Source organism: Phyllobates terribilis, unplaced genomic scaffold (genome assembly GCF_046119375.1).
Source record: "Phyllobates terribilis strain yellow unplaced genomic scaffold, ASM4611937v1 Scaffold_5__5_contigs__length_657084704, whole genome shotgun sequence".
Taxonomy (NCBI): Eukaryota; Metazoa; Chordata; class Amphibia; order Anura; family Dendrobatidae; genus Phyllobates; species Phyllobates terribilis.
In genome coordinates this window covers 608,901,331-608,929,040 of record NW_027362765.1, presented here as the reverse complement: position 1 = coordinate 608,929,040, position 27,710 = coordinate 608,901,331, and the positions used below count along the sequence as shown (strand labels likewise).

Here is a 27,710-nt window from a genome sequence, read left to right as displayed (position 1 = left end):
GTGAGGGATATGGTTATTTTTGATTTTTTTACAGGAGACCAGAGCTTCAATGGAATGGGTATTAGGGGAGTATTTTTTTATTTATTATTTTCTGTTTTTTATTTTACAGGAGACGATGGCTTCAGTGGAATGGCATTAGGTGAGTATAACTGTGTTTGTTATTTTTAAATAAAAAAGTAAAAGTGTGTTGTTTTTTTATTTCAAATTCAGGATTTTTTTTCTGGCTGTGTCTTTATTTTACAAATTTTATTATAGGGTTAGTAATGGGGAAATCTTATAGACTCCTTTATTAAATCTACATTTACATAGATAGATATGGATAGATAGATACATAGATATGGATAAATGGATAGATATGGATATATATATAGATAGATAGATAGATAGATAGATAGATAGAGAGAGAGAGATAGATAAATAGATATGAATAGATACAGTGGGGGAAATAAGTATTTGATCCCTTGCTGTTTTTGTAAGTTTGCCCACTGACAAAGACATGAACACTCTATAATTTTAAGGGTAGGTTAATTTTAACATTGAGAGATAGAATATCCCCAAAAAATCAAGAAAATCACATTGTGTAAATTAGATAATTTTTTTTGCATTTTGCAGTGAGAAATAAGTATTTGATCCCTCTGTCAAACAACACATAATACTTGGTGACAAAACGCTTGTTGGCAAGCACAGCAGTCAGACGTTTTTTGTAGTTGATGATGAGGTTTGCGCACATGTCAGGAGGAATTTTGGTCCACTCCTCTTTTAAGATTTTGAGGCTGTCGCTTGGCAACTCGGAGCTTCAACTCCCTCCATAAGTTTTCTATGGGATTAAGGTCTGGAGACTGGCTAGGCCACTCCATGACCTTACTGTGCTTCTTTTTGAGCCACTCCTTTATTGGCTGTATGTTTTGGGTCATTGTCATGCTGGAAGACCCAGGCACAACCCACCTTCAATGCTCTTTCTGAGGGAAGTAGGTTGTTGTCCAAAATCTCGAGATACATGACCCCATCCATCTTCCCTTCAGTACGGTGCAGTTGTCATGTCCCCTTTGCAGAAAAGCACCCCCATAGTATAATGTTTCCCCCACCATGCTTCACGATTGGGATGATGTTCTTAGGGTTGTACTCATCCTTCATCTTCCTCCAAACACGGCGAGTTGAGTTAATACCAAAGAGCTCAATTTTTGTCTCATCTGACCACAGCACCTTCTCCCAATAACTCACAGAATCATCCAGGTGTTCACTGGCAAACTTCAGACGGGCCTGCACATGTGCCTTCTTGAGCAGGGGGACCTTGCGGGCACTGCAAGATTTTAAACCCCGTGTAGTTTTAGGCTGATCTCTCACCTTCCTCATGATCAAGGATACCCCACAAGGTGAGATTTTGCATGATGCCCCAGATCGATGTCAATTGACAGTTATTTTGTATTTCTTCCATTTTCTTACTATTGCACCAACAATTGTCTCCTTCTCACCCAGCGTCTTACTTATGGTTTTGTAGCCCATTCCAGCTTTGTGCAGGTCTATGATCTTGTCCCTGACATCTTTAGAAAGCTCTTTGGTCTTGCCCATGTTGTAGAGGTTAGAGTCTGACTGATTAATTGAGTCTGTGGACAGGAGTCTTTTATACAGGTGAGTTTGTCAGACAGCTGTCTTTAATGCAGGTAACAAGTTGATTAGGAGCATCTAACTGGTCTGTAGGAGCCAGAATGGTCTGTAGGGGATCAAATACTTATTTCTCACAGCAAAATGCAAAAAAAATAATCTAATTTATACAATGTGATTTTCTTGATTTTTTTGGGGGGGATATTCTATCTCTCAATGTTAAAATTAACCTAACCTTAAAATTATAGACTGTTCATGTCAGTGGGCAAACTTACAAAAACAGGGAGGGATCAAATAATTATTTCCCCAACTGTACATAGATGTGTATAGATAGATATGGACAGATAGAAAGATATTGATAGGCAGATAGATATATGGATAGCGATAGATAGATAGATGGATAGATAGATAGACATGGATAGATAGATAAATAAGTATATGGATAGATAAATGCAGTGGGGAAAAAAGTATTTACTCAGCCACCAATTGTGAAAGTTCTCCCACTTAAAAAGATGAGAGAGGCCTGTAAGGCTGTGTGCCCACGTAGCGTTTTTCAAGCGTCTATGCTGCGGAATTTCCGCACCATAAACGCTTGTTAAACCCTAGGTAATCTGCGCCCCATGGTCCCCAAGGGGATTCCGCAAGTTCTATGCCCATGCTGCAGATTTTTCCGCAGCGTTTATACTGTGCTCAAAAATCCGCAGCATGTCCATTAATTTTGCGGAAGCGCGGCGTAATCGCCGCCATTGACTTGCATTGAGACGCACATAATCCGTGTCAGTACATTTGTACTCACGGATTATATGCGTTTCAATGCGCGGATGGTACCCAGTCCTGGAGGAGAGGAGACTCTCATCCAGACCTGGGTACCATTGTACCTGTAAAAAAAAGAATAAAATTAAAAATAAAGTTTATATTCACCTTCCAACGGCCCCCGGTCTCCTTCCCTTTGCTTGCGGGCAGGACTGTAGGACCTGCGGTGACGTCACAGTCATGTGACCGCAGGCCCTTCAGTGCAGTGTCCCGCGATCAGCTGGCAGACAGGAGCGAGCGCAGCAACACATGCCGGCCATCAGAGGGTAAGTATAGGTTTATTTTTTTATTTTTAAACATTCTTACGGTCACACTATATAAATCCATGCTGTTTCCCTGGCAACTCAGGACGCATACCACACTGGCTGCATCCGATCTGTCTATGCCGGTGTGACCACTTCCGGTTCATACGCACATACTTCCGCTCCGCGATGTCCGGGGCTCCGGCGTCTCCCGGAACAACAGCTGTCTCCTAGGTAAATCACTGATTGTTTAGGCTTTATATATATCGACACATGGCATAGGATTATACATGCCCCTGATGAAGCCACCTTGCGTGGCGACACGCGTTGGGCACTGAGGTCCCAGCTTCACCTTCCAGAGCGCATGCTGATTTAAGTATATTTATTTAGGGTCATGTTGTGGGTCTAGATTGCCATATTATGCGGGGAGCCACTTTCTCTGCCTTTATAGTCATGATGACTCACTAATTGCTTGCAGATATTCATCTTTTGGCATATTGTTGGTTTATTGAATACTTATTGCTCATATCCTGACTACTCCAACTATATATATATATGTGTATTATACCATTGGCCTGGCATCCGGGCATATGGGGAGTGAGCCCAAATCTTTACTCATTTTGCAAACACAGTGTGCTATGTATCACTCCTTGTCTTGGATATGTGCAATATAGGGCTTGTGCAATTGTTGACCATTACAGATACACTCTGTGTATATCGTTGGTTTATTGAATAATTATTTACTATACCCTATATATGTGTAGTATGCCATTGGCTCGGCACCCAGGTATACAAACATAGTGTGCTATGTACCATTCCTTATTTTTGTTGTGTGCAATATAGGGCTTGTGCAATTATTGACCACTACAGATACTCTATACAGCCTGTGCGGTTTTGACTTGATTATGTGCACTTTTTGCATTGCATTCTTTAATATCATGGGAAGGTTTCTTTAGCAGCTGGCTCCTTATATAGTGGGTCATGCCACTTTTTTAATGGTGTTTTAAATTTGTTGGTATGTCCTTTACTTGTGTCTGATTATATTTCAATAATAAAAATAAAATGAGTTGATGTACTTTATATCCAGGATATTCATCATTATCCATATATTTTCCTTTGTTTATTATTTTGGTGATCACTGCACAAATACACGCTCTTTTTCTGCCTATTTAGTTTATGTCATTTTTTGCGTGTGGCAGGTGGATCCCTATTACCGGATGGTGCCCTCCTTTAATTGTTGTTGCATGGATTTATATAGTGTGACCTAGTTGTCAAGCACTTTCCAAGTGATGCTAAAATCGCCTGGAAACCCTTGTCAATCCGCATGCGGAACTGCATGTGAAGAACGCTTCAAATCCGCATGTATTTGGCAGGAAAAACGCATGCACAATCTGCATGCGTTTTTTTCTGCCAGGGAGATGCAGAAATGATGCAGAAATTTTCTGCTTCATTTCTGCATCGTGGGCACCTAGCCTAATTGACATCATAGGTAGACCTCAACTATGAGAGACAAAATGAGAAAACAAATCCTGAAAATCACATTGTCTGATTTGGAAAGAATTTTTTTTCAAATTTTTGTCAAAAATAAGTATTTGGTCAATTACAAAAGTTCATCTCAATACTTTGTTATATATCCATTGTTGGCAATGACAGAGGTCAAACATTTTCTGGAAGTCTTCACAAGGTTTGCACACAAGGTTGCTGGTATGTTGGCCCATTCCTCCATGCAGATCTCTTCTAGAGCAGTGATGTTTTGGGGCTGTCGCTGGGCAACACGGACTTTCAACTCCCTCCAAAGGTTTTCTATAGGGTTTAGATCTGGCTAGGCCACTCCAGGACCTTGAAATGCTTTTTGCAAAGCCACTCCTTCGTTGCCCTGGCGGTGTGCTTGGGATCATTGTCATGCTGAAAGACCCAGCCACGTTTCATCTTCAATGCCCTTGCTGATGGAAGGAGGTTTGCACTCAAAGTCTCACGATACATGGCCCCATTCATTCTTTCATGTACACGGATCAGTCGCCCTGGTCCCCTTGGCAGAGAAACAGCCCCAAAGCATGATGTTTCCACCCCCATGATTCACAGTAGGTATGATGTTCTTTGGATGCAACTCCAGCATTCTTTCTTCTCCAAACACGACAAGTTGTGTTTCTACCAAACAGTTTTACTTTGGTTTCATCTGACCATATGACATTCTCCCAATACTCTTCTGGATCATCCAAATGCTCTCTAGCAAACTTCAGACAGGCCCGGATATTTAATGGCTTAAGCAGGGGGACACGTCTGGCACTGCAGGATCTGAGTCCCTGGCGGCATAGTGTGTTACTGATGGTAGCCTGTGTAACATTGGTCCCAGCTCTCTGCAGGTCATTTACTAGGTCCTCCCGTGTGGTTTTGGGATTTTTGCTCACCGTTCTTGAGATCATTTTGACCCCACGGGGTGAGATCTTGAGTGGAGCCCCAGATCAAGGGAGATTATCAGTGGTCTTGTATGTCTTCCATTTTCTAATTATTGCTCCCACAGTTGATTTCTTCACACCAAGCTGCTTGCCTATTGCAGATTCAGTCTTCCCAGCCTGGTGCAGGGCTACAATTTTGTTTCTGGTGTCCTTCGACAGCTCTTTGGTCTTCACCATAGTGGAGTTTGTAGTGTGACTGTTTGAGGTTGCGGACAGGTGTCTTTTATACTGATAACAAGTTGAAACAGGTGTCAGTACTACAGGTAATGAGTGGAGGACAGAGGAGCATCTTAAAGAAGAAGTTACAGGTCTGTGAGAGACAGAAATATTGCTTGTTTGTAATTGACCAAATACTTATTTTCCACCAAAATTTGAAAAAAATTCTTTCCAAATCAGACAATGTGATTTTCAGGATTTGTTTTCTCATTTTGTCTCTCATAGTTGAGGTCTACCTATGATGTCAATTAATGGCCTCTCTAATCTTTTTAAGTGGAAGAACTTGCACAATTGGTGGCTGACTAAATACTTATTTTTTCCCCACTATATATGGATAGATAGGTGAGTATAACTAACACCCATTCCACTGAAGCCCTGGTCCCCTGTAAAAAATCCAAAATAAAAACAACCATATCCCTTACCTGTCTGACGTGTTCTAATAATCCACAATGTCCCATGCAGATCTCACTTGTAGAACAGTCACATCAGCAGATGTAACTGCTCTACAGGACAGCTGGCGGCACTCTGACACAGGAGTGTAATCACTCCTGTGTCAGTGTATAGCAATGAACTGACGTGAGAGAGGTCATTTGAGTTCATCAGCTGATGAGCTTCGGTTATATCACTTACTACACCACCGCTGCGTGAGGATTTGCATCATAGTCGATCAACCAATCAGGACATTCCAGTCTCCAGGCAGGTTTCGCCCATGCGCGGTAGGCATATGCATGGCGCAATCACCATTTTGCTACAGGGAAAGTTTTCCCACATATGTTGTGGCGATATTAGGCGCACTTTTAAATACATGCCATCATTTGGGAAGAAGTACTTCCATAGCGCATATTAAATATGTTTTTTTCTGAGGGAGTATTTGCTCAGACAAGCTACACCTAGTACAACAAGGGCTCTGTGACCGTCATAGTAAAGTCCCCTCAGCGGGACAGTCACATAAGCCAAAGGCGTCAAGCAGAAGTCCCACCCCATCAGGAGCAGGACCCCTACCTGTACCACAAGTGCAGGGGAACAATTTCATGAGCCATTCCCTATTTTTTTACCCTCATTATACAGAATGCATTGTTTTGATGGTAGGATAATAGAGAAACAGTAAAGGTTGGCTGGAAGACTATGACATAATTTACATTAATGAAAAACATGATAGTATTCCACAAAAAATTAATTACATTATGTCACCCAAAGAAAAGTGGATGAGTCTACCTCGTCTCATGAACTTGTGTTGGGTTACATTGATCTGTGAGATAAAAAAGGAAAGAATTATAATTGCATCAATTGCTTTATACTAAAATATCATAAAAAGGACAGTCTGATTACACCACTATATGATTAAGAAGAAACCAGGTATAAAAGGGCAAGTGACTAGAGAACTGAGTTGATTTTAAATTCCACATAGAGACCATTTGGTTTTAGTGTATTGAGTCTGAAAATCCATTCCAGATCCCTCCGTTTAAGGAGGCGGATTCTATCTCCTCCCCTCCTCTGTGCGGGAACAGCGTCTATAATTCTAAATTTAAGTTGCTTTTCATTGTTTCCCATCTCTACAAAGTGTTTAGGGACCGGAAGATCCAGTCTTTTCTTCCTTATGGAGACCCGGTGGCTTTAAGCTCTGGTAACCTGAGAGGTTACAGGGATTCAAGCCACCAGGTCTCACGGTAGCTGTAGTGCTGAACTGCTGAATGCCAGAGTGCTGAGTGCCGGGTACTGAGCGCAGCTCACTTCATTGTTGCATGGTCTCTTTGAGATCAGCGCGACCAGGCGACAATGATGGGGGTTGTAGGCAGCACCCACAGTGTACATTAGGTGTAAAATAAAGGATTTAAAAAAAAAAAAAACGCGCTCCTGCGTTATTTTCATAAACAGCAGAGGGAAAGCTGACCAATGGGGGCTGACATTACCAGTGAGTGAAGGGGCAATTAGCCAAAGATGTTCCCTGGCTATTATTAACAGCCCACAGCTGTTTGCTTAGCCTTTACTGGCTAGACTACAGGGGGACCCAAGAAAACAAATTGACGTGGGGTTCCCCTATAAATTCTAACCAGCAAAGGCTAAACAGACAGCTGTGTGCTAATATTAATAGCCAGGGAAAGGGATTTGGATGCTGGCCCCCTCCAAGGCTAATAATATCAGCCCTAAGCAGCCACCAGAAATGGCGCATCAATAAATCAATATAAATCTGGCGCTTAGCCTTGCTGTTCCAACTTGCCCTTATGCAATGGTAAGTGGGGTAATAGGGTTGGGGTTCATGTCAGCCTGGTTTTGGGAGCTGACATGAAGTTCAGGTTAGTAACGAAGAGGCATCTATAAGACACCTCCATTACTAACCCCATAGTAAAATTTGTGAAATACAGATACAGCCAGAAAAAAATCCTTCATTTGAAATACAAAAGCACACTTTTACTTTCTTTTTTTTTAGAAATAAAAAACACAGTGATACTCACCTAACACCCATTCCATTGAAGCCATCGTCTCCTGTAAAAAAAAACCAGAAAATAATAAACAAACAAAAATACTCACCTAACGCACAATCTATTGAAGCCCTGGTCTCCTGTAAAAAAATCAAAAATAACCATATCCCTCACGTGTTGAAATAATCCACAGTGTCCCACACAGATCTCACTTGTAGAACAGTCACAGCAGATGTGACTACTTTACCGAACAGCTGGCTACACACTGACACAGGAGTGTAATCGCTCCTGTGTCAGTGTATAGCGCTGTGCTGCCATGAGAGACGTCATTTGTGTTCATCAGCTGATGAGCTCCGGTGATCTCACTTACAACACCACCGCTGCGTGAGAATTTTCTTTCTTTGTTTTTTCACTTGGAGCACAGGCGCTTGCTGATGAAAGACTACTCCTCCCATCAGCAGCGCCTGCGCTCGCTGTTTAGTTACAGGAGGCATTGGCTGATGTGAGTAGTAGTCTCATCATTCGACGCCTGTGACCCACGGTAAGCTTTTTACCGCAGGTCACAGTCACGGGATCACGCTAACATCTGACAGCGTTATCCTGCAGCTCTCTGACCGGCGGTAATGATCAGAGCCCCTGTTTTCCGCGTGGGATAGCATGGAAAACCAGGGATGTTCGGGTTGAGGCTCGGCTGCATTTTGCCGATTTTGAGAAAAATGCTTGGGAATCCAAACAAGAATCCGAATGTGCAATGTTCATGCTGACTTTGAGATTGGTGAACGTTTTATGAACATGTTTGCTCATCTCTACTGTTAACCTCAGTTTCTTAATTACATTTCGATCTGAGGAAAGGGCAACTTGAAAATGCTTTTCTATCTTCTTATAGCCTTCTCCTGCTTTGTAGGCCTCCACAATTTTTATTTTCAGAGTGCTAGTCAGCTGATTAGAAGAACCCATGGCTGCTGTTTTTTGGCACAAGGTTAGAGGAGGCTGGGTTTTTATTAAGCCGGAAAATTGCATCACCTGGCCTTTCCAATGAACAATCCATAACCCTAACAGGCTAATTAAGGTCTAAAACCTTGGCTAAAGTTATCTGAGAACACAAATCTTCAAAGGTGCCCACATTTTTATATCAGCCCATTTTTCTTTTTGTAGTTTTTAAAATGTAAAAAATGACAATTTTTTTTTGCTTAAAATACAAAGGAAATGTGTCATCTTTAACTTTAGGCCTTTTAGAGATCATTTCATCTTGAACTTGCTTAACTGTTCACAATAGCAGTAATTTTGACTAGGGGTGCCCAAACTTTTACATGCCACTGTAGTGTAGACTATTCCATAGATTAATAGTTCTCATGGTAAAAAAGCCATGTCTCCTCTAGAGACTGAACCTTTGTTTCTCCAGGCGGAGGAAGTGGCCTCTTATCTTTTGAGGAGGTTTTACATAAAACAGCATTTGACCATACTTTTTGTTTTGCCCATTCCTGTACTTGTACAAGTTAATCATTTCACCCTTAGATGTCTCTTCTCAAGACTAAATAAATGAAATCTTTTAATCTTTCCTCATAACTATAATCCTAACTATATTGTCGTACATGTATTTCATGCAACTATTCAAACATTTACAGTTGTAGAAAATAATTCCAACCAATTTTTCTCTTTGTCTCTCTCTATCTCTTTCTATCTTTCCTTCTGTCTATCCCTCCCTCCATAACGTTTGTCGGGAAGGGTTCACTCGCTCCTCTTTAATACTTAGGGTGCTCAGCATGACCTATAGTAATTGAAAGTGGCTTATGAACTACAAAAGTTTGGGGACCTCTGCACTAGATGGCAAGACTTTGCTCCCACTATGGACTTCACATATTTTATACCTGTCGTAATTTTTTTGCAGATGGATGCTCTCTAAGAGACAGGCGCAATAGATATGTTCTCCGTGGGTCTTCTGCACCATCAAACATCTTCTGGGACTTTTTCCTTCTATACATAAAGAATCTTTTTCCTAAAATAAAGCATAATAGAATGGTATTGCAACTATGCATTGCAGCTTATATTATGCATGAATATTTTCTCATTTCATAATATGTTCACAAATTGCAGATTTTCAATGAACTCTTTACACAGTACATACTTGTCGGCAGCAGCAGATTCCTACAAAATTGTGCAGATCCTTCTGCAGATTTCCCTGCAGACTGGCAGTGGTGAAAAAAAGAAGAAACCTCTGCGGGTGATTCCTCCAGGTCCAGCAGAGCATCTAAGTCAGTCTCGGTGCATTCCAACCTCTTGTGGTGACAATTCATCCCATGCAACCCACTACTACCTTTGTCCAACTGTAACAAACACAGGGAAGACTCGGGATGTATCAAAACTGGCATAGAAGCAATGTTAGGACTAGAGAAATCACCAGCAGAGGTGAGTATCTTTGTTTTTTCTTTACCAATTCTTCACCAGTAAATACTGCTGCGGGTCCGGACCCAGAACAGACTCCATAGTATTGCATTTTTATTGAGGCTTTAATCTGCTCCGTTAATGTCTATTATGGGGAATATCTACAATAAAAAAAACAATAAATACACTGGCCTAATTGACATACTATCAATTGAAAAAAACGCAAAACAGGTAAATTTTCATCCTGAAAAAATCAAAGTGTGAATCCTAAAAACTTGTATGGAAAGTCTGTAAATTTTATGTATAGTGTGAACATACCCATAAAGTGCTATGATCCAGAGAATAAAGGGCTGCAGAGCAATTTACAGCTCTATTCAATGGGGCTGTAGTACAGTCTCAATGTTCAAGAGAACTGCTATGCTGGAAAAACCCGGTGGCCGAAGTCACACGAGCATATAACAAGGTTGAGTGATATGCGATAAAACATCAGATAGCACTCGGACCAGAGTTATAGTATGAGGCAGCTCAGATCTGCTATTATTTTGTCATGCCTATTCAGCATGAGAACACAATTCCAGCATGCTGCGAGTGCATCCGAGAATCAAATCGTACTCACCCATACAATTCTACGGGTGCGTGTAAAACATCAGATATCATCCGAGTGCAGTGCGATTAGCGCAGATGTCGGCAATGGAGGAGATGGAGAAATTACTTTTTCTGTCTCCTCGACACCTGTGCTGCAATTCTCTCATGCAAAAGGATCAGAGCCTAGTGCACTGACACTCGGCTCCCGCTTGCAGCAGAATTTGAGCCGAGTGTCCTTAGTATATCACATCTGATGCTCTAGCATCGGATGCTATACGCCAATGTGACCCCGGCCTAAGGGCTCACTCACACGAGCGTATAACTCGGACGAGTGCTATGCAATGTTTTATTGGATAGCACTCAGACCAATGTTATATTATGGGGTAGTGCAGATCTGCAGTTTTTCTCTCATGCCAATGAGACGAGTTAGGCCACGGCTCCACTATCAGTTTTTGGTCAGTATTTTTTCTCAGGAGTGGGAGCCAAAACTAGGAGTAGGTGATAAATGCAGAATTGGTGACTTGTTTCTATTACACCTTTTCTCTGATTGTTCCTCACCTGGTTTTGGCTCCCACTCCTGAGAAAAAATACTGACCGAATACTGACCAAATACTGATAGTGGGGTCGTGGCCTTAGAGTTCTGCTCGATAGCTTACAATCCATAACTTAGATCAATGTTATTCAATGAGGCAGTGCAGATGAACGTTTTTTCCCCTGTTTGAATCTGCATGTGAAAAAAATCACAGCATGCATGACTTTCCTCTGAAAATTACAATTCTGTGACAATGGAAAACTATAAATGGCCTACACACGGACTGCACATGGATGACAAGTGAGAAAAAAACTGTCCCACTTGTCTGGATGAAACTCTGAACAAGAGATATCCGTGTCCATGTGTACCTTTGTGGCACACGTGTGCCGCATCAGGAGCACACGTACCGGTGTTTGGGAATCAGGGGTACAGTTAGTGCTGTTCCCAAGCGCCAGGTGCTGAATGCTGCCCTCATCAACTGATGGCATCCGTGTGCGTTACGTATTTACATGGACGCATTGACTTGAATGGGTGATCCGTGCTGCCGGCCAAAAACGGACATGTCTACGTGTGGCTCACACGGACACATGGACCATGGAAATGTGGCGCCCCTGAGGGTTCAGTCGCCACAGGGGTACTGCACCTCAGATAGAGGTGTGGTATCTCCTCTTTCAGGTAAGGATGGAGCATCTCACAGGAACCCACTTCACCACTCAACACTACACCCACTCCTGTCCTGAAGGGGGCCTAAATGCACCAGGGTGCTGCCCCGGTCCGGGATAGAGGAGATGGGGGGACCAAGTAGTGGGTGAGGGTGGAGGACACACTTACAGGAAGCACATATAGAATCTATATAATTCACGGCCATCTTAAGTTCAAGGTCTTTTGATTGTGGTCTTCTGTCAGGGTCCAGCAAGAGTCTGCATCTGGCTGAAGATACACGGTCCTCGTGCTCTGGCCTTGAGACGAGGAGCGGGTCAGAGTTAACCCGTGTCTCTGCCCGGTCAGGGTCCGGTCCTAAGAAGGCCTTGGAGGGGAGCAGAGGAGATAGGCTCCACAGGCAAAAGGATCCCAGGGGGATACGGACGGAGCGGAGTCGCCACCTGTATTCTTCATTTTGGCCTAGCCAGAGGGATTCCTGCTGCAAGAGGGGTCACCGGCCCCCGATATCTGACTTTATCACTTCAAGTCTCAGTCAGAAAAGCCCAGAGGCTTAGTGGATCCCAGGGGGATACGGACGGAGCGGAGTCGCCACCTGTATCTCTCACACTGCGTTTATCCAGTGGGACCCGGCCTTACACCACATTCATACCACATACAGTGAGGAGAAGACTCAGTGGGAGAACAAACTAAGGAGAGGAACACACCAACGGGGTCTCGACAGGTGCTCCTGATCTACCTGGAAAGTGCTGAACCCCCTACCCGGTGGCCGCAGTACGCCGTGAGTAGCAGAGAGAAGCTTTGCGGCTGAAAGTTCATCTAAAGTGAGTAAAGACCAGGGTGACTTCATACACCGCCTCCGCTTGTTTATTCCTGCGCGGCACTGCACCCACCATACTTCCACATAGTCCTCCTACCCACTGCCCTGAGGCCTACTCCGCCTGTGAGGAGTAGTACCAACTGTGCTGCCAGAACACCGGCCTCAGAGGACTGCCGCAGCGCTGGTGGCCATCACCGGGAACTGCAGGTGGTGTAGTCGAATAACCACTCATCCTCAAAAGCCCATCTGTTTTATGTGACAGCCCTGGGCACGGAATGGGTCGAGGCCACGACTGCATCCCCCGCAACACCTACACTGACCCGGCTCCGAGTACCCCACTGCTCAGGGAGGGCGAGTCACACAGAAACACACTGACATGTGCACAAACCCATTCATTTGAATGGGTCTGCATGTGTCAGTGTCTCTGGTACGTGTGGAAACTGTCACCACACGTACCGAAAATACTGACGTGTGAAAGAGCCCTTAAAGTATGTAACACATTTCTAGAACTGATATCATAGACTTGTTAGCCACTTAATTGCTATAAGAGTGAATTGTGCTTCAACTACATTGTAGTACTAAAGGTATGGAGCTGATCTACCATGAATACTGCGGGAATTGCATACTGCTTGAGTTTTTGAATTCAAGAACAATGATATTGAAAAAATGGTGAAAAGTGCAGTTCCTTAAGAAAGAGGAGTGAGGCCACAAGGGTAGACCTGTCAATCACCTGGAAGATAGCAGGGATAAGCTGACCAGGGGCAGGAACAGACAGTATTGTCTCTGGCTATGGTCCCTGGCCCAATTTTCAAATTATTTTTTCCCCGAAACGCCGGAGCTTTTCAGAGAAAAATATACCTGAAAACGTGAAGTTAGGTTCTGATTCATGTGGTTTGGACAGCATGAATCAGCTAATATGTTCCCTTTAAGGGATATATTCTAACCCATGTCATATATTGGGAAAACTGCAAATGTCAATTCCAGCATAATTTACAGCTATTTTTTGTAGTGCAGCAGTTTTTGGGCTTCCTGATGATACTATTCTGCTGCTATGGAGCGTGTGGTGGGCACATACTAATATTTGTAATTTATATTCAGAAATTCTAATTTACATTTAACATTCACTACTGTATGGTACGATGATAAAGCTATGAGTTGCACTTACCAATGTAGACACCAGCAGCAAAGGTCACCCCAAGCATACCTAAGCCGACCACTACTTCCCTTGTGAATGTAGAGAGGGACATAGTGCTGCCGCCGCAGAAGGTACAAAGGACAGCAGCACACACCGGAGGACACACTACAACCTCATTCTGTTCCTGGTCACATGATCTAATAGGAAGCCGTCACTTACAATGCTCCTATCAGCAGATGACAAAGGATGGTATGTGCATGCCATCTAGTGGTATATAAGGAGAATTACAAAAATTCACATCTACAAATATAAAAAATTGAGATATATTAGAATTTGATTCTTTTAATAGGGAAACTATATATCTTTGTATGGTGTTAGCCAGTAGATAGAAAAATATTAAGATTTGAGAGTCCTCAGTGGTTGATACCTTTTAATGGCTAACTGGAAAGATGGTAACAATTTGCAAGCTTTCCAGACTAAGCAGGTCTCTTCATCAGGTTCCATATAACACAAAATCTGAAGAGTCACATATTTATAAACAATGGAAAATTATTTCAGGAGACTGAGCCTGAGGGAATATTTCAATGCTACAGAAGATTCAGAACCCATCCGAACTGAAGGAAAAGGGATCTTGACAACTAAGAAGAGGTCAGATTGGACACCTCCACCTGGACGAAACCCTCATTTGGATACATATATAGACTTCTTCAGACATGTGATAAAATCCACCATCTTAGATACAAACAGGAGACAAGCATCCAACATCAGTGCCCAGGAGAGAAAGGCCATACAATCTCTAAAAACCAACAAAGAAATCATCATTAATCCTGCTGATAAGGGTGGTGCAATAGTCATGATGAACACATCAGACTACATGAAGGAAGCAAACAGACAACTGATGGACACACGCTACTATGGAAAATTTGAGTCTGACCGTACACAGGACTACTACAAGGAACTAAACAAGTTGGTATCTTGTCTGCCTGACGAATCCATAAGAGCCGATAACCTGTTACCAGAGAGTCCAAGAATAGGGAAATTCTATATGCTCCCCAAAATCCACAAATCTGGAAATCCTGGATGACCAATTATTTCATGTGTGGGTACCCTTTCTGTGCAAGTTTCTGGATGGGTAGAGTGTGTTCTTAAACCCCTGGTAAAGATGACGCCCAGCTACATTCAGGACACGATGGATCTACTGAATAAACTAGCAGCAATAGGTCCTCTACCAGAAGGAACCATCCTGGCCACCATGGATGTGGAATCATTGTACTCTAATATCCCACACCAGGATGGATTAAATGCCTGCAAAATCTTCATGGAAAATACAGGAATTGATGCTGACTCTGTGGTCAAACTTACAAAATTCATCCTCAGACACAATTACTTTGAATTTGATAAAATATATCTACAGGAGACTGGTACAGCAATGGGAAGTAAAATGGCTCCACAGTATGCAAATCTTTTCATGGCCAAGCTTGAAAGTGACTTTTTGTCCTCATGTCCCATCAGGCCTCTGGCCTACTATCGTTTCATTGATGATATTTTAATCATCTGGACGGGGTCTGAGCAACAGCTGAAGACGTTCCATGAACACTTTAATCAATTTCATCCCACCATCAACCTAACACTCAACTACTCCTGTACTGAAATTAACTTTTTGGACACCATCATCAAGCTACAGAATAATGAAATAGAGACATCCCTGTACCGGAAGCCACTCGACCGTCCAACATACCTTAAATGGGACAGTTTCCATCCAAAAACATAAAAAGCTCTATTCTCTACAGCCAAGCCATCATATACAATCGGATGTGTTCCAACCTTATGGATAAAGACAAACACCTTGGTAGCCTCAGAAAGACCTTCTTGAATCAGGGCTACCATCCAAGAACAATTGAGAACCAGATTACAAGAGCCACCAGAATATCAAGGAATCATCTCCTACATTACAAGACTAAACAAGAAAGCAACCGGGTGCCTCTAGTAGTCACCTATAATCCAAATCTGGAGGTGCTATGGAGAGCTGCACGGAAACTACAACCCTTACTACAAAAATATGCCAGATTACAATCCATATTTCCAGACCCGCCACTTCTGTATTTCAGGCAGATTTAAGAAGCATCATTGTCAGAAGCTTCCTGTCATCTCCACCAGCTACAAGAACCTTTCCCTGCAACCAGAAAAACTGTAAAACATGACCATTTAAAATGACCACATACAAGATAAAGATCACCAATTCACATCAGGACTACAAGATCCCAGGTACTTTCAGCTGCATCACATCTAATGCAGTGTACTTAATTATATGCACCAAATGTCCATCTGGGGGTCTGTGTAACATACCTGGCATCGCACTTGCATGGTGGTCCATCTCCCACTGTGCAAGAGCGCGCACTTGATCTCCAGTCCAGAATGTCTCTCTGGCTTCCCTCCATGCTGTCTGTTTGTGTCTGTTTCTGCTGCTTAAGGGCGGCGCCTGATCACTTCCTGCTTTTTGTACCTGCTGTGGGTCACACCCCTTGTGCGTCCTCAGCCCATTGCTGTCTGTCACCTGGTATATAACCCAGCTGCTCCAATCAATCCCTGCCTGAGCATTGTGTTTCATTCAGTGTGTGCTTGCACTCTGAAGGTGCCAGGTCCCGTTCTGTGTTCTCTTGTCTGCCTATCCTGGAGGCTGTATTTCCAGGCCTGTCTGAACACGCTCCTAGCCTGTTCCTCCCGCCTTCTAGGGGCCGATTACCTAGACCCGCTCCTGTATCTTGTCTGTCCTGTCTGAACACGTTCCTAGCCTGTTCCTCCCGCCTTCTAGGGGCCGATTACCTAGACCCGCTCCTGTATCTTGTCTGTCCTGTCTGAACACGCTCCTAGCCTGTTCCTCCCGCCTTCTAGGGGCCGATTACCTAGACCCGCTCCTGTATCTTGTCTGTCCTGTCTGAACACGCTCCTTGCCTGTTCGTCCCGCCTCTCTGGGGGCCGTATTCCCAGACCCGCTCCTGTATCCCGCTGCAGTGTCGGTCTCCTCCGTACACTCAGTTCCAGTCTGTACTCTCTCCTATCTTTTACCTGTTTTTTCTCTATGTCTGTTCCTTTCCTTTTTCTGCAGAGTCTGAACTCGTACCTAACTCCTGCTTGTTGTCTCTGTACTCCCGTTTGTGAGTTTGTGGTCCACTCGCTACTTCACTGCCAGTACCCTGTGGGTATCTGGTTCTCTTTCCCTTCCTGTCTGTTCCGTGTGAACAGAGCCCTGTCCGTTCTGCTCTCTCCCTTTACCTCACTGCTCCAGCAGTCTCGCTCAGCTCCCTCTTTCTCACTGCTCCGGCAGTCTCGTTCTGCTCTCTCCCCTTTGCTCGCTGCCCTGGCAGTCTCGCACTGCTCCCTCTTGCTCGCTGCTCCGGCAGTCTGCTCTTACCCTTTGCTCGCTGCTCCGGCAGTCTCGCTCTGCTCTGACCCTTTGCTCGCTGCTCCGGCAGTCTCGCTCTGCTCTGACCCTTTGCTCGCTGCTCCGGCAGTCTCGCTCTGCTCTGACCCTTTGCTCACCGCTCCAGGCGGTCTCGTCCTGCTCTGCTCTTGCTCACCGCTCCAGGCGGTCTCGTCCTGCTCTGCTCTTGCTCACCGCTCCAGGCGGTCTCGTCCTGCCCTGCCCTTGCTCACCGCTCCAGGCGGCCTCGTCCTGCCCTGCTCTTGCCCACCCCTCCAGGCGGTCTCGTCCTGCCCTGCTCTTGCTCACCTCCCTGGGCGGCCTCACTCTGCTGTGTTTGTCCACCACATCTGTGGTTCTGTTCCAGAGTCCCAGTGTGTACTGGGTCCTATCCCGCCTGTGTTCCTACCTGCTAGTGCCTTCCTGTCTGCACTCTAGCCGTGCTTGCCTGTACCCCCCTGCCTGCAGACCCGCCTGCCCGCATACCAGTCGTGCCTGCCTATTCCCACCAGTCTGTGTGCCAGCCTAACCAGTCTGTTCCTGTATTCCCCTGTCTGTCCTGGAGTAGCACCTGGTCCCTCTGCTCGGTTCCTCCTGGGTGCACTGGCGTCGTATGCCGTAGTGCGACCCTGGTCGGATCGGGTGAATACCTAGTTACGCCCCTCCAGGCATTCACTCTCCGGCACGGTCCAGTGGAATCACACGCACACGCCGCTTCGCCCGGGCGTGTGCATTACAGCATGCTCAGGCCATGGTTCCCGTTGAGCCCCACGGCCTTCGCTCTCTGAGACGTTTTCCAGCAAATACATGCATTAAAAATAAATAAATACAATTTTTTTTTTCTCTAGCTGAGTTCCTGGCTAATTACGTACCCGTCCAGATGGATCTATCTGCTCTCGTTCCTGCGGATCCGCCACGTTACTATGGGGATCCAAGACAAAGTCGTGCATTTGTGGAGCAATGCATGCTACACTTCAAGTTCTACCCTCTATGTTTTCCCACCGATCGGGTTAAGGTGGCATTCATTATGTCTAACCTAGCGGGTGATGCCTTGGAATGGATCAACCCCCTATGGGAAACACAGGATCCTATCGTCCTGGACATAATGGCCTTCCTGGTGGCCTTTCTAATGGTCTTCGATGATCCTAACCCGGAGGCTCCTGCTGAAGCTTCACTTCCCAATATCCCGGAGCAGCCCCGATGGGTAATGTGTGTGGGTAGCGCAATAGTCCTCCAGCCCAATGAGACTACTGCCCACCCAGAATCCTCACAGGGTGACTACGCTCTCCGGAATACTTCTCCCAACCTCAAGAGGCAGTCCAGATGTGCTAGACGTAGAGGCAAGCCGTCACGCCAGGGTCTGTCCTCCCTGAGACCTCCTGACCCCAACCTTGAAGTCCCTACTGAAGTTTCATCTCCCTGTATCCCAGAGAAGCCCCAACGGGTAATGTGCATGGGTAGTGCACCAGTTCTCCTGCCCGAAGAGACTACTGCCCATCCAGACTCCACACAGGAGAACTTCCTGCACCCGGCATCAGATGCTTCACCCACTTTAACCGGTGTGCATGTCCAAGGATGCTCCGAAGCTGTGATTACCTCAGAGTCTGTGCACCTCTACTACCTGGCGGAGGACCCCCAGGTGCCTCCTGAATCCTCCGGGATACCACTCGATGACAAATGGAGAGAGACTTCTCTACACCTGGTACTCGATACTTTGTCCGCTCCGTCCTGTGAGCCTGACAATGGGTACCCCAAAGTGGTAGTTACCCCCGAGTCTCTACACCCCTCCGACCAGGCGGAGGACCTCCAGTTGTCTCCAGAACCCTTCGGGGTGCTACCTGGTAGCGAAAGGACAGAGACTCTCCTATACTCTGTACCTGATACTTCGCTCGCTTCGTCCAGTGAGTCCAACCTAGTGTACTCTGAAGCAGAGGTTACCCATGAGTCTCTACACCCCTCCGACCAGGCGGAGGACCTCCAGTTGTCTCCAGAACCCTTCGGGGTGCTACCTGGTAGCGAAAGGACAGAGACTCTCCTATACTCTGTACCTGATACCTTGCTTGCTTCGTCCAGTGAGTCCAACATAGTGTACTCTGAAGCAGAGGTTACCCATGAGTCTCTACACCCCTCCGACCAGGCGGAGGACCTCCAGTTGTCTCCAGAACCCTTCGGGGTGCTACCTGGTAGCGAAAGGACAGAGACTCTCCTATACTCTGTACCTGATACCTCGCTCACTTCGTCCAGTGAGTCCAACCTAGTGTACTCTGAACCAGGGGTTACCCATGAGTCTCTACACACCTCCGACCAGGCGGAGGACCTCCAGTTGTCTCCGGAACCCTTCGGGGTGCTACCTGGTAGCGAAAGGACAGAGACTCTCCTATACTCTGTACCTGATACCTCGCTCGCTTCGTCCAGTGAGTCCAACCTAGTGTACTCTGAAGCAGAGGTTACCCATGAGTCTCTACACCCCTCTGACCAGGCGGAGGACCTCCAGTTGTCTCCAGAACCCTTCGGGGTGCTACCTGGTAGCGAAAGGACAGAGACTCTCCTATACTCTGTACCTGATACCTCGCTCGCTTCGTCCAGTAAGTCCAACCTAGTGTACTCCAGAGCAGAGGTTACTCCCGAGTCTCTACACCCCTCCGACCGGGCGGAGGACCTCCAGTTGTCTCCAGAACCCTTCGGGGTGCCACCTGGTGGTGAATGGACAGAGACTTTCCTATACTCGGTACCCGATACCTCGCCTGCTTCGTCCAGTGAGTCCGACCTAGTGTACTCTGAAGCAGATGTTTTCTCCGAGCCTCTGCACTCTTCTGACCCGGCGGAGGACCTCCAGTTGTTTCCTGAATCCTCTGGGGTACAACCAGATAACAAAGAGACAGTGATTTTTCCTCATCCTGTACCTGATAACCCGTCTATTTCTTCCTGTGAGCTTGACAAGATGTACCTCGAAGCAGAGTTTACCCCCAAGTCTCTGCTCCCCTCCAACCCGGTGGGGGACTTCCAGTTGTCTCCTGTACCCTCTGGGGTGCCACCTGAAAATATGTGGAGAGAGACTTCCTTGTGTGCTGTTCCTGGAACTCCACCCATTTCGTCTGTTGCTGAGGATGGCTGGATAGGAGGTAGCATCCTAGCTAACCAGATGAGACCAGTTTTTCCTGTGGACAGTGGGAGTGATCTCCTTAAAGTGAAGGATTGGCCCTCGAATTCCCTGCGGAAGATTCTGGCAGGCCTGAAGAAGAGGGGGCGTAAGGGGGGGGGGTACTGTAACATACCTGGCGGCGCCCTTGCATTATGGTCCATCTCCCACTGTGCAAGAGCGCGCACTTGATCTCCAGTCCAGAATGTCTCTCTGGCTTCCCTCCATGCTGTCTGTTTGTGTCTGTTTCTGCTGCTTAAGGGCGGCGCCCGATCACTTCCTGCTTTTTGTACCTGCTGTGGGTCACACCCCTTGTGCATCCTCAGCCTATTGCTGTCTGTCACCTGGTATATAACCCAGCTGCTCCAATCAATCCCTGCCTGAGCATTGTGTTTCATTCAGTGTGTGCTTGCACTCTGAAGGTGCCAGGTCCCGTTCTGTGTTCTCTTGTCTGCCTATCCTGGAGGCTGTATTTCCAGGCCTGTCTGAACACGCTCCTAGCCTGTTCCTCCCGCCTTCTAGGGGCCGATTACCTAGACCCGCTCCTGTATCTTGTCTGTCCTGTCTGAACACGCTCCTAGCCTGTTCCTCCCGCCTTCTAGGGGCCGATTACCTAGACCCGCTCCTGTATCTTGTCTGTCCTGTCTGAACACGCTCCTAGCCTGTTCCTCCCGCCTTCTAGGGGCCGATTACCTAGACCCGCTCCTGTATCTTGTCTGTCCTGTCTGAACACGCTCCTAGCCTGTTCCTCCCGCCTTCTAGGGGCCGATTACCTAGACCCGCTCCTGTATCTTGTCTGTCCTGTCTGAACACGCTCCTTGCCTGTTCGTCCCGCCTCTCTGGGGGCCGTATTCCCAGACCCGCTCCTGTATCCCGCTGCAGTGTCGGTCTCCTCCGTACACTCAGTTCCAGTCTGTACTCTCTCCTATCTTTTACCTGTTTTTTCTCTATGTCCGTTCCTTTCCTTTTTCTGCAGAGTCTGAACTCGTACCTAACTCCTGCTTGTTGTCTCTGTACTCCCGTTTGTGAGTTTGTGGTCCACTTGCTACTTCACTGCCAGTACCCTGTGGGTATCTGGTTCTCTTTCCCTTCCTGTCTGTTCCGTGTGAACAGAGCCCTGTCCATTCTGCTCTCTCCCTTTACCTCACTGCTCCGGCAGTCTCGCTCAGCTCCCTCTTTCTCACTGCTCCGGCAGTCTCGTTCTGCTCTCTCCTTCTTTCTCACTGCTCCAGCAGTCTCGCTCTGCTCCTTCTTTCTCACTGCTCTGGCAGTCTCGTTCTGCTCTCTGCCCTTTGCTCGCTGCCCTGGCAGTCTCACTCTGCTCCCTCTTGCTCGCTGCTCCGGCAGTCTGCTCTTACCCTTTGCTCGCTGCTCTGGCAGTCTCGCTCTGCTCTGACCCTTTGCTCGCTGCTCCGGCAGTCTCGCTCTGCTCTGACCCTTTGCTCGCTGCTCCGGCAGTCTCGCTCTGCTCTGACCCTTTGCTCACCGCTCCAGGCGGTCTCGTCCTGCTCTGCTCTTGCTCACCGCTCCAGGCGGTCTCGTCCTGCTCTGCTCTTGCTCACCGCTCCAGGCGGTCTCGTCCTGCTCTGCTCTTGCTCACCGCTCCAGGCGGTCTCGTCCTGCCCTGCTCTTGCTCACCGCTCCAGGCGGTCTCGTCCTGCCCTGCTCTTGCTCACCGCTCCAGGCGGTCTCGTCCTGCCCTGCTCTTGCTCACCACTCCAGGCGGTCTCGTCCTGCCCTGCTCTTGCTCACTGCTCCAGGCGGTCTCATCCTGCCCTGCTCTTGCTCACCGCTCCAGGCGGCCTTGTCCTGCCCTGCTCTTGCTCACCGCTCCAGGCGGTCTCGTCCTGCCCTGCTCTCGCTCACCTCCCTGGGCGGCCTCACTCTGCTGTGTTTGTCCGCCACATCTGTGGTTCTGTTCCAGAGTCCCAGTGTGTACTGGGTCCTATCCCGCCTGTGTTCCTACCTGCTAGTGTCTTCCTGTCTGCACTCTAGCCGTGCTTGCCTGTACCCCCCTGCCTGCAGACCCGCCTGCCCGCATACCAGTCGTGCCTGCCTATTCCCACCAGTCTGTGTGCCAGCCTAACCAGTCTGTTCCTGTATTCCCCTGTGGCTGTCAACAGCCGTGTCCGGGGTCTGTCCTGGAGTAGCACCTGGTCCCTCTGCTCGCTTTCCTCCTGCGTGCACTGGCGTCGTATGCCGTCGTGCGACCCTGGTCGGATCGGGTGAATACCTAGTTACGCCCCTCCAGGCATTCACTCTCCGGCATGGTCCAGTGGAATCACATGCACACGCCGCTTCGCCCGGGCGTGTGCATTACAGTCTGTATGTAGGGGAGACACAGCAAAAACTTAGGACAAGGATGAATTCTCATTGCCACACAATAAAAGAAGAAAAAATAGATCTACCTGTGGCCAGTGGCGTACCGCTAATGGCAGCAGACCTCGCAACTGCTATGGGGCCCGTGAGCCGGGGGGGCCCCATAGCAGTCCAGGGGTGGACATACCGCCGCCGGTGCAGCTGCGCCGGGTCCCCACCATGCAGCTGCACCAAGGGGCCCGCATAGTGCAGCTGCTCCCTGCACGTGGCGGTCAGTGAGTAATCCCTGGAGCTCTGCTGCTGTCAGGAGGAGAATAGCAGCGGAGCTGGAGGGTTCGTCCTCTGCTTCCTCCCTGACCCAGGCGCGCGCAGCTTGATGACGTCATCATGCAGCGCGTTCCTGGGTCAGGAAGAAAGCTGCTGGCAACCAGGAGGATGCTGCAGGGGAGCGAGCTGAGGTAAGTTGTTTTTTTTGTTTTTTTTTACTGAAACGTTGGGGAGGGGAGGTGGGGGGAGAGCAATGGTGGGATGGTGGGGCTGGGGAGACCAATATTGGGGCTGATGGGGCTGGGGAGAGGAATGATGGGGCTGGGAAGAGCAATAATGGGGCTGGGAAGAGCAATAATGGGGCTGGGAAGAGCAATAATGGGACTGGGGAGAGGAATGATGGGGTTGATGGGGCTGGGGAGAGGAATAATGGGATGGTGGGGCTGGGGAGAGGAATGACGGGGATGGTGGGGCTGGGGAGAGCAATGATGGAATGGTGGGGCTGGGGTGAGCAATAATGGAGCTGGGGAGAGGAATAATGGAGTTGATGGGGCTGGGGAGAGGAATGATGGGGAGAGGAATAATGGGGCTGATGGGTCTGGGGAGAGGAATGATGGGGCTGGGGAGAGCAATAATGGGGCTCATGGGGCCAGGGAGAGGAATGATGGGGCTGATAGGGTCGGGAAGAGGAATGAAGGGGCCGGAAGAGCAATAATGGGGCTAATGGGACTGGAGAGAAGAATAATGGGATGTTGGGGCTGGGGAGAGCAATAATGGGGCTGATGGGGCTGGGGAGAGCAATGATGGGGCGAGCAATAATGGGGCTGATGGGGCTGGGGAGAGGAATGATGGGGCTGGGGAGAGCAATAATGGGGCTGATGGGGCCAGGGAGAGGAATGATGGGGCTGATAGGGCCGGGAAGAGGAATGATGGGGCTGATGGGGCCGGAAGAGAAATAATGGGGCTAATGGGGCTGGAGAGAGGAATAATGGGATGGTGGGGCTGGGGAGAGCAATAATGGGGCTGATGGGGCTGGGGAGAGCAATAATGGGGCTGATGAGACTGGGAAGAGCAATAATGGGGCTAGGGAGAGAAATGATGGTGCTGGGGAGAGCAATGATGGCGCTGATGGGGCTTAGAGAGCAATGATGGGGCTGGGGAGAGGAATGATGGGGTTGATGGGTCTAGGAAGAGCAATGGGGCTGATGGGGCTGGGGAGAGGAATGATGGGGCTGGTAAGAGCAATGATGGGGCTGGGAAGAGCAATAATGGGGCTGGGGAGAGCAATGATGGGGCTAGGGAGAGCAATGATGGGGCTGGGAAGAGCAATAATGGGGCTGATAAGGCTGGGGAGAGCAATGATGGGGATGGTGGGGAAGGGGATAGCAATGACGGGGGTGCTGGGAGAGAGCAATGACAGGGGTGCTGGGAGAGAGCAATGATGGGGTGGTGGGAGAGAGCAATGATGGAGTTGCTGGGACAGAGCAATGATGGGGTTGCTGGGAGAGAGCAATGATGGGGGTGCTGGGAGAGAGCAATGATGGGGGTGCTGGGACAGAGCAATGATGGGGGCTGGGAGAGAGAAATGATGGCGGTGCTGGGACAGAGCAATGATGGGGTTGCAGGGAGAGAGCAATGATGGAGGTGCTGGGACAGAGCAATGATGGGAGGCTGGGACAGAGCAATGATGGAGGTGCTGGGACAGAGCAATGATGGGGTGCTGAGAGAGAGCAATGATGGGGGTGCTGGGAGAGAGCAATGACAGGGGTGCTGGGACAGAGCAATGACGGGGGTGCTGGGACAGAGCAATGACGGGGGTGCTGGGACAGAGCAATGACAGGGGTGCTGGGACAGAGCAATGATGGGGGTGCTGGGAGAGAGCAATGATGGGGTTGCAGGGAGAGAGCAATGATGGGGGTGCTGGGAGAGAGCAATGATGGAGATGGTGGGAGAGAGCAATGACGGGGGCGCTGGGAGAGAGCAATTATGGGGGTTTCACTTTGCTTGTACTGTGAAGCCTTGTATGTTTTCCTTGTGCACATAGCCTTACAGTTAATTGGGGAGAGTCACAGAGACTGAATAATTTATATTATTGGCTGGTGGAGATTATAGTTAATGGGGGGCACAGTGCTGCTTATCACTTTATATTTTGATTACTAAGTGGCTAATAGTATATTAATGGGGGGGTACATATCTGTATTCGAGGACGCAGAGCGGGGGAGACACATGTATGCATACAATATGTGACCTTGTTATTTTCTAGGCTGGAGATCATCATGACAAGACGAGTCGTGGCTGGGAGATGTCGACATGAAGGTCTGACCAGATGGAGAAGAAGCAGCAGAAACCGACTCTGATCATATGACACGTCAGCGGTAAGTTCCTGGATGTAAATATTATTCTGTATCTGCACTGTATGACTTGGAGTGATAATGTTATCTGTAAAATCCCTTAGGCTGCATTCTCACATTTGTGTGAAATGTCCGTGTGCTGCCAGATTTTTTTATAGGATGGTCTACGGACTCGTACAGTTTTATAGATCCATTCACACATCCATGAAAATCACGGATCTGAGAATGAGATCTAAGAGGGTCAGAGAATGTCCTGTTCTGATCCGATTTTGAGGATTAGAATAGGACCTGCTCAATGCGTCGGTAAAACAGGGTAGCACACCGACACTGCACACAGATGCAGGAATGTAGCCTTATTATGTATAGCACAATCCCTTAGTATATATTGTACTCACTTATTATGTATAGTTCCGTCCTTAGTTATATAGTTTCCTCTTTTATTATGTATAACACCCTCCCTTATTATGTACCATACTCTCTAGCTCTAGGGGCTCACAATTGGGGGATCATACTGTGTTGGGGTCAGCATACTTTGCCCTGGGAGTTGAGGTGGGGTATAGTAGGGTCATTATACTGCGTATGTGGAGGAATTCATCATGGGGGTATCATACTGTGTTTGGGGGGCCCTTTTATTGGCATCACACTTTATGGGGCAATGACAGAGAGATCTAGGACTTCAGCAGGAGGAAAATTACAATATAAAGGATGGAAAGTTGTGAGATCTGATCTTTGGTGACCCCGACTATTATTTACATTTTCTTTTGGGGGGGGGCCCAATTAGAGCTTCTGCTATGGGGCCCCATGATTTCTATGTACGCCCCTGCCTGTGGCCAAGCATTTTTGTTTCCCTGATCACAACATCACAGACATGAAATTATTGGTATTAAAAGGTAACTTCAAATCTCAGAGAGACAGAAAAGTTTGGGAATATAAACTGATGGTGACCTTTGACACCTTCAGAGCAGGAATGAATGTGTCACATGGATTTATATCATTCTACATCAACTAAGAAATGTGGTCCTCAGAACTTTGGGGTCATCATAACCCTGGACCAGACCTCAATCACCGGACAATAAAACTTTAACAGTCCTTATCTATCAACTAATCCAATATTTATGGCCAGAGCTGTTTATCTTTCTAACACAGCAATAGCTCTGCTTTACATTACCTGTCTCATCTATTACATTATTTCCGTGTCTCATTGTGTTTAAATATGTGACTCTTCAGATTTTGTGTTATACTATGCCTGATGAAGAGACCTGAGTAGTCTCGAAAGCTTGTAACTAGTGTTGAGCGAGCACTAAAATGCTCTGGTGCTCGAAGCTCGGCCCGAGCTCACCGTGATACTCGAGTGCTCGACCCGAGCAACGAGCCCAATGTTAGTCTATGGGAGACCCGAGCATTTTTGCGGTGGCACCCCCGGCAGTCTGTAGAAAGCCTAAAAGTGCCCAAAATGATAGTGACAATTCTCAAATGACATGGGGACAGCATGGGGATCGCCCCAGGAAGCATTTCTGTCCCCCAGGTCACTGTTGTCAACAACGTGTTCAGAGGTATTAAGCCACTTTTACAGTCTCATAATAAAACGTTCAAAAACGAAAGTGAAACTTTTTTCCTGTGAAATATGTTAAGGAATTTCTTTTCCAGGGTAAAGACTTGTGTATAAGGTAAAATAAATAACCAAAAACAAAAATACTCCTCCACACCTTGGGCTATGTTCACAAGTAGCATTTTTTATGCGTTTTTGCACTTTTGTATTGCTTTCAACTGTGACAAATGCATTCACCGGGAAATGCCATTTTAACATTTTAAAACCTTATCTGGCCATGTGCTGTGTGACACACGCATACAGTGCTGAAAAGACATGGGGACAGCATGGGGAAGACCCCTGGATGCATCCCTGACTCCCAGGTCACTGTCTAAAAGTGTGTCCATCAGAAGTTATCCTTGCCGCATCATAAGATGCAGACTTTCAACTATCCCTGTGCAAGTCCTTGTCCCAGGGCAGTGTTCAACTGTACCTCCCCCATTCCTTGCAATGCAAGCGCAAATATGCAGCCAACCACCCACCCCCAGGCTGCAATACCATACTGCTAGCTTGCACTTGAAATGGGGCCTTCTAGTTTTGAGGAGCTGGCCACTACCTCATTGCTGCTTTGACAGCGAGGTATCCATACTCAGTCCCCAGCCACCCAGCGGTCGGGTGTCCACGCTCGGTCTCCAGCCGCCAGGGGGAGGCCGGGTGTCCACACTTGGTCCCCAGCCACCCCGCGTCCGGGTGTCCACACACGATCCCCAGCCACCAGGGGGCGGCCGGGTGTCCACACTCAGTCCCCAGCCGCCCCACGGC

At 47.4% G+C, this 27,710-nt stretch overlaps 1 protein-coding gene across 2 annotated transcripts in view; it reads right to left on the bottom strand.

Moving 5' to 3' along the window:
• Positions 1-14,059, bottom strand: part of COMTD1 (catechol-O-methyltransferase domain containing 1) — a 144,118-nt gene extending 130,059 nt beyond the window's left edge. For both annotated transcript variants that reach the window (XM_073686064.1, XM_073686063.1), the window contains exons 1-2: positions 13,894-14,059; positions 9,618-9,745 (exon numbers count right to left, since the gene is read on the bottom strand). In XM_073686064.1, coding sequence (XP_073542165.1) covers positions 9,618-9,745; positions 13,894-13,975 — 210 coding nt within the window. In that variant the 5' untranslated portion in view covers positions 13,976-14,059. The remainder of the gene's footprint in view (positions 1-9,617; positions 9,746-13,893) is intronic.
• Between the last annotated feature and the right edge of the window lie 13,651 nt (positions 14,060-27,710).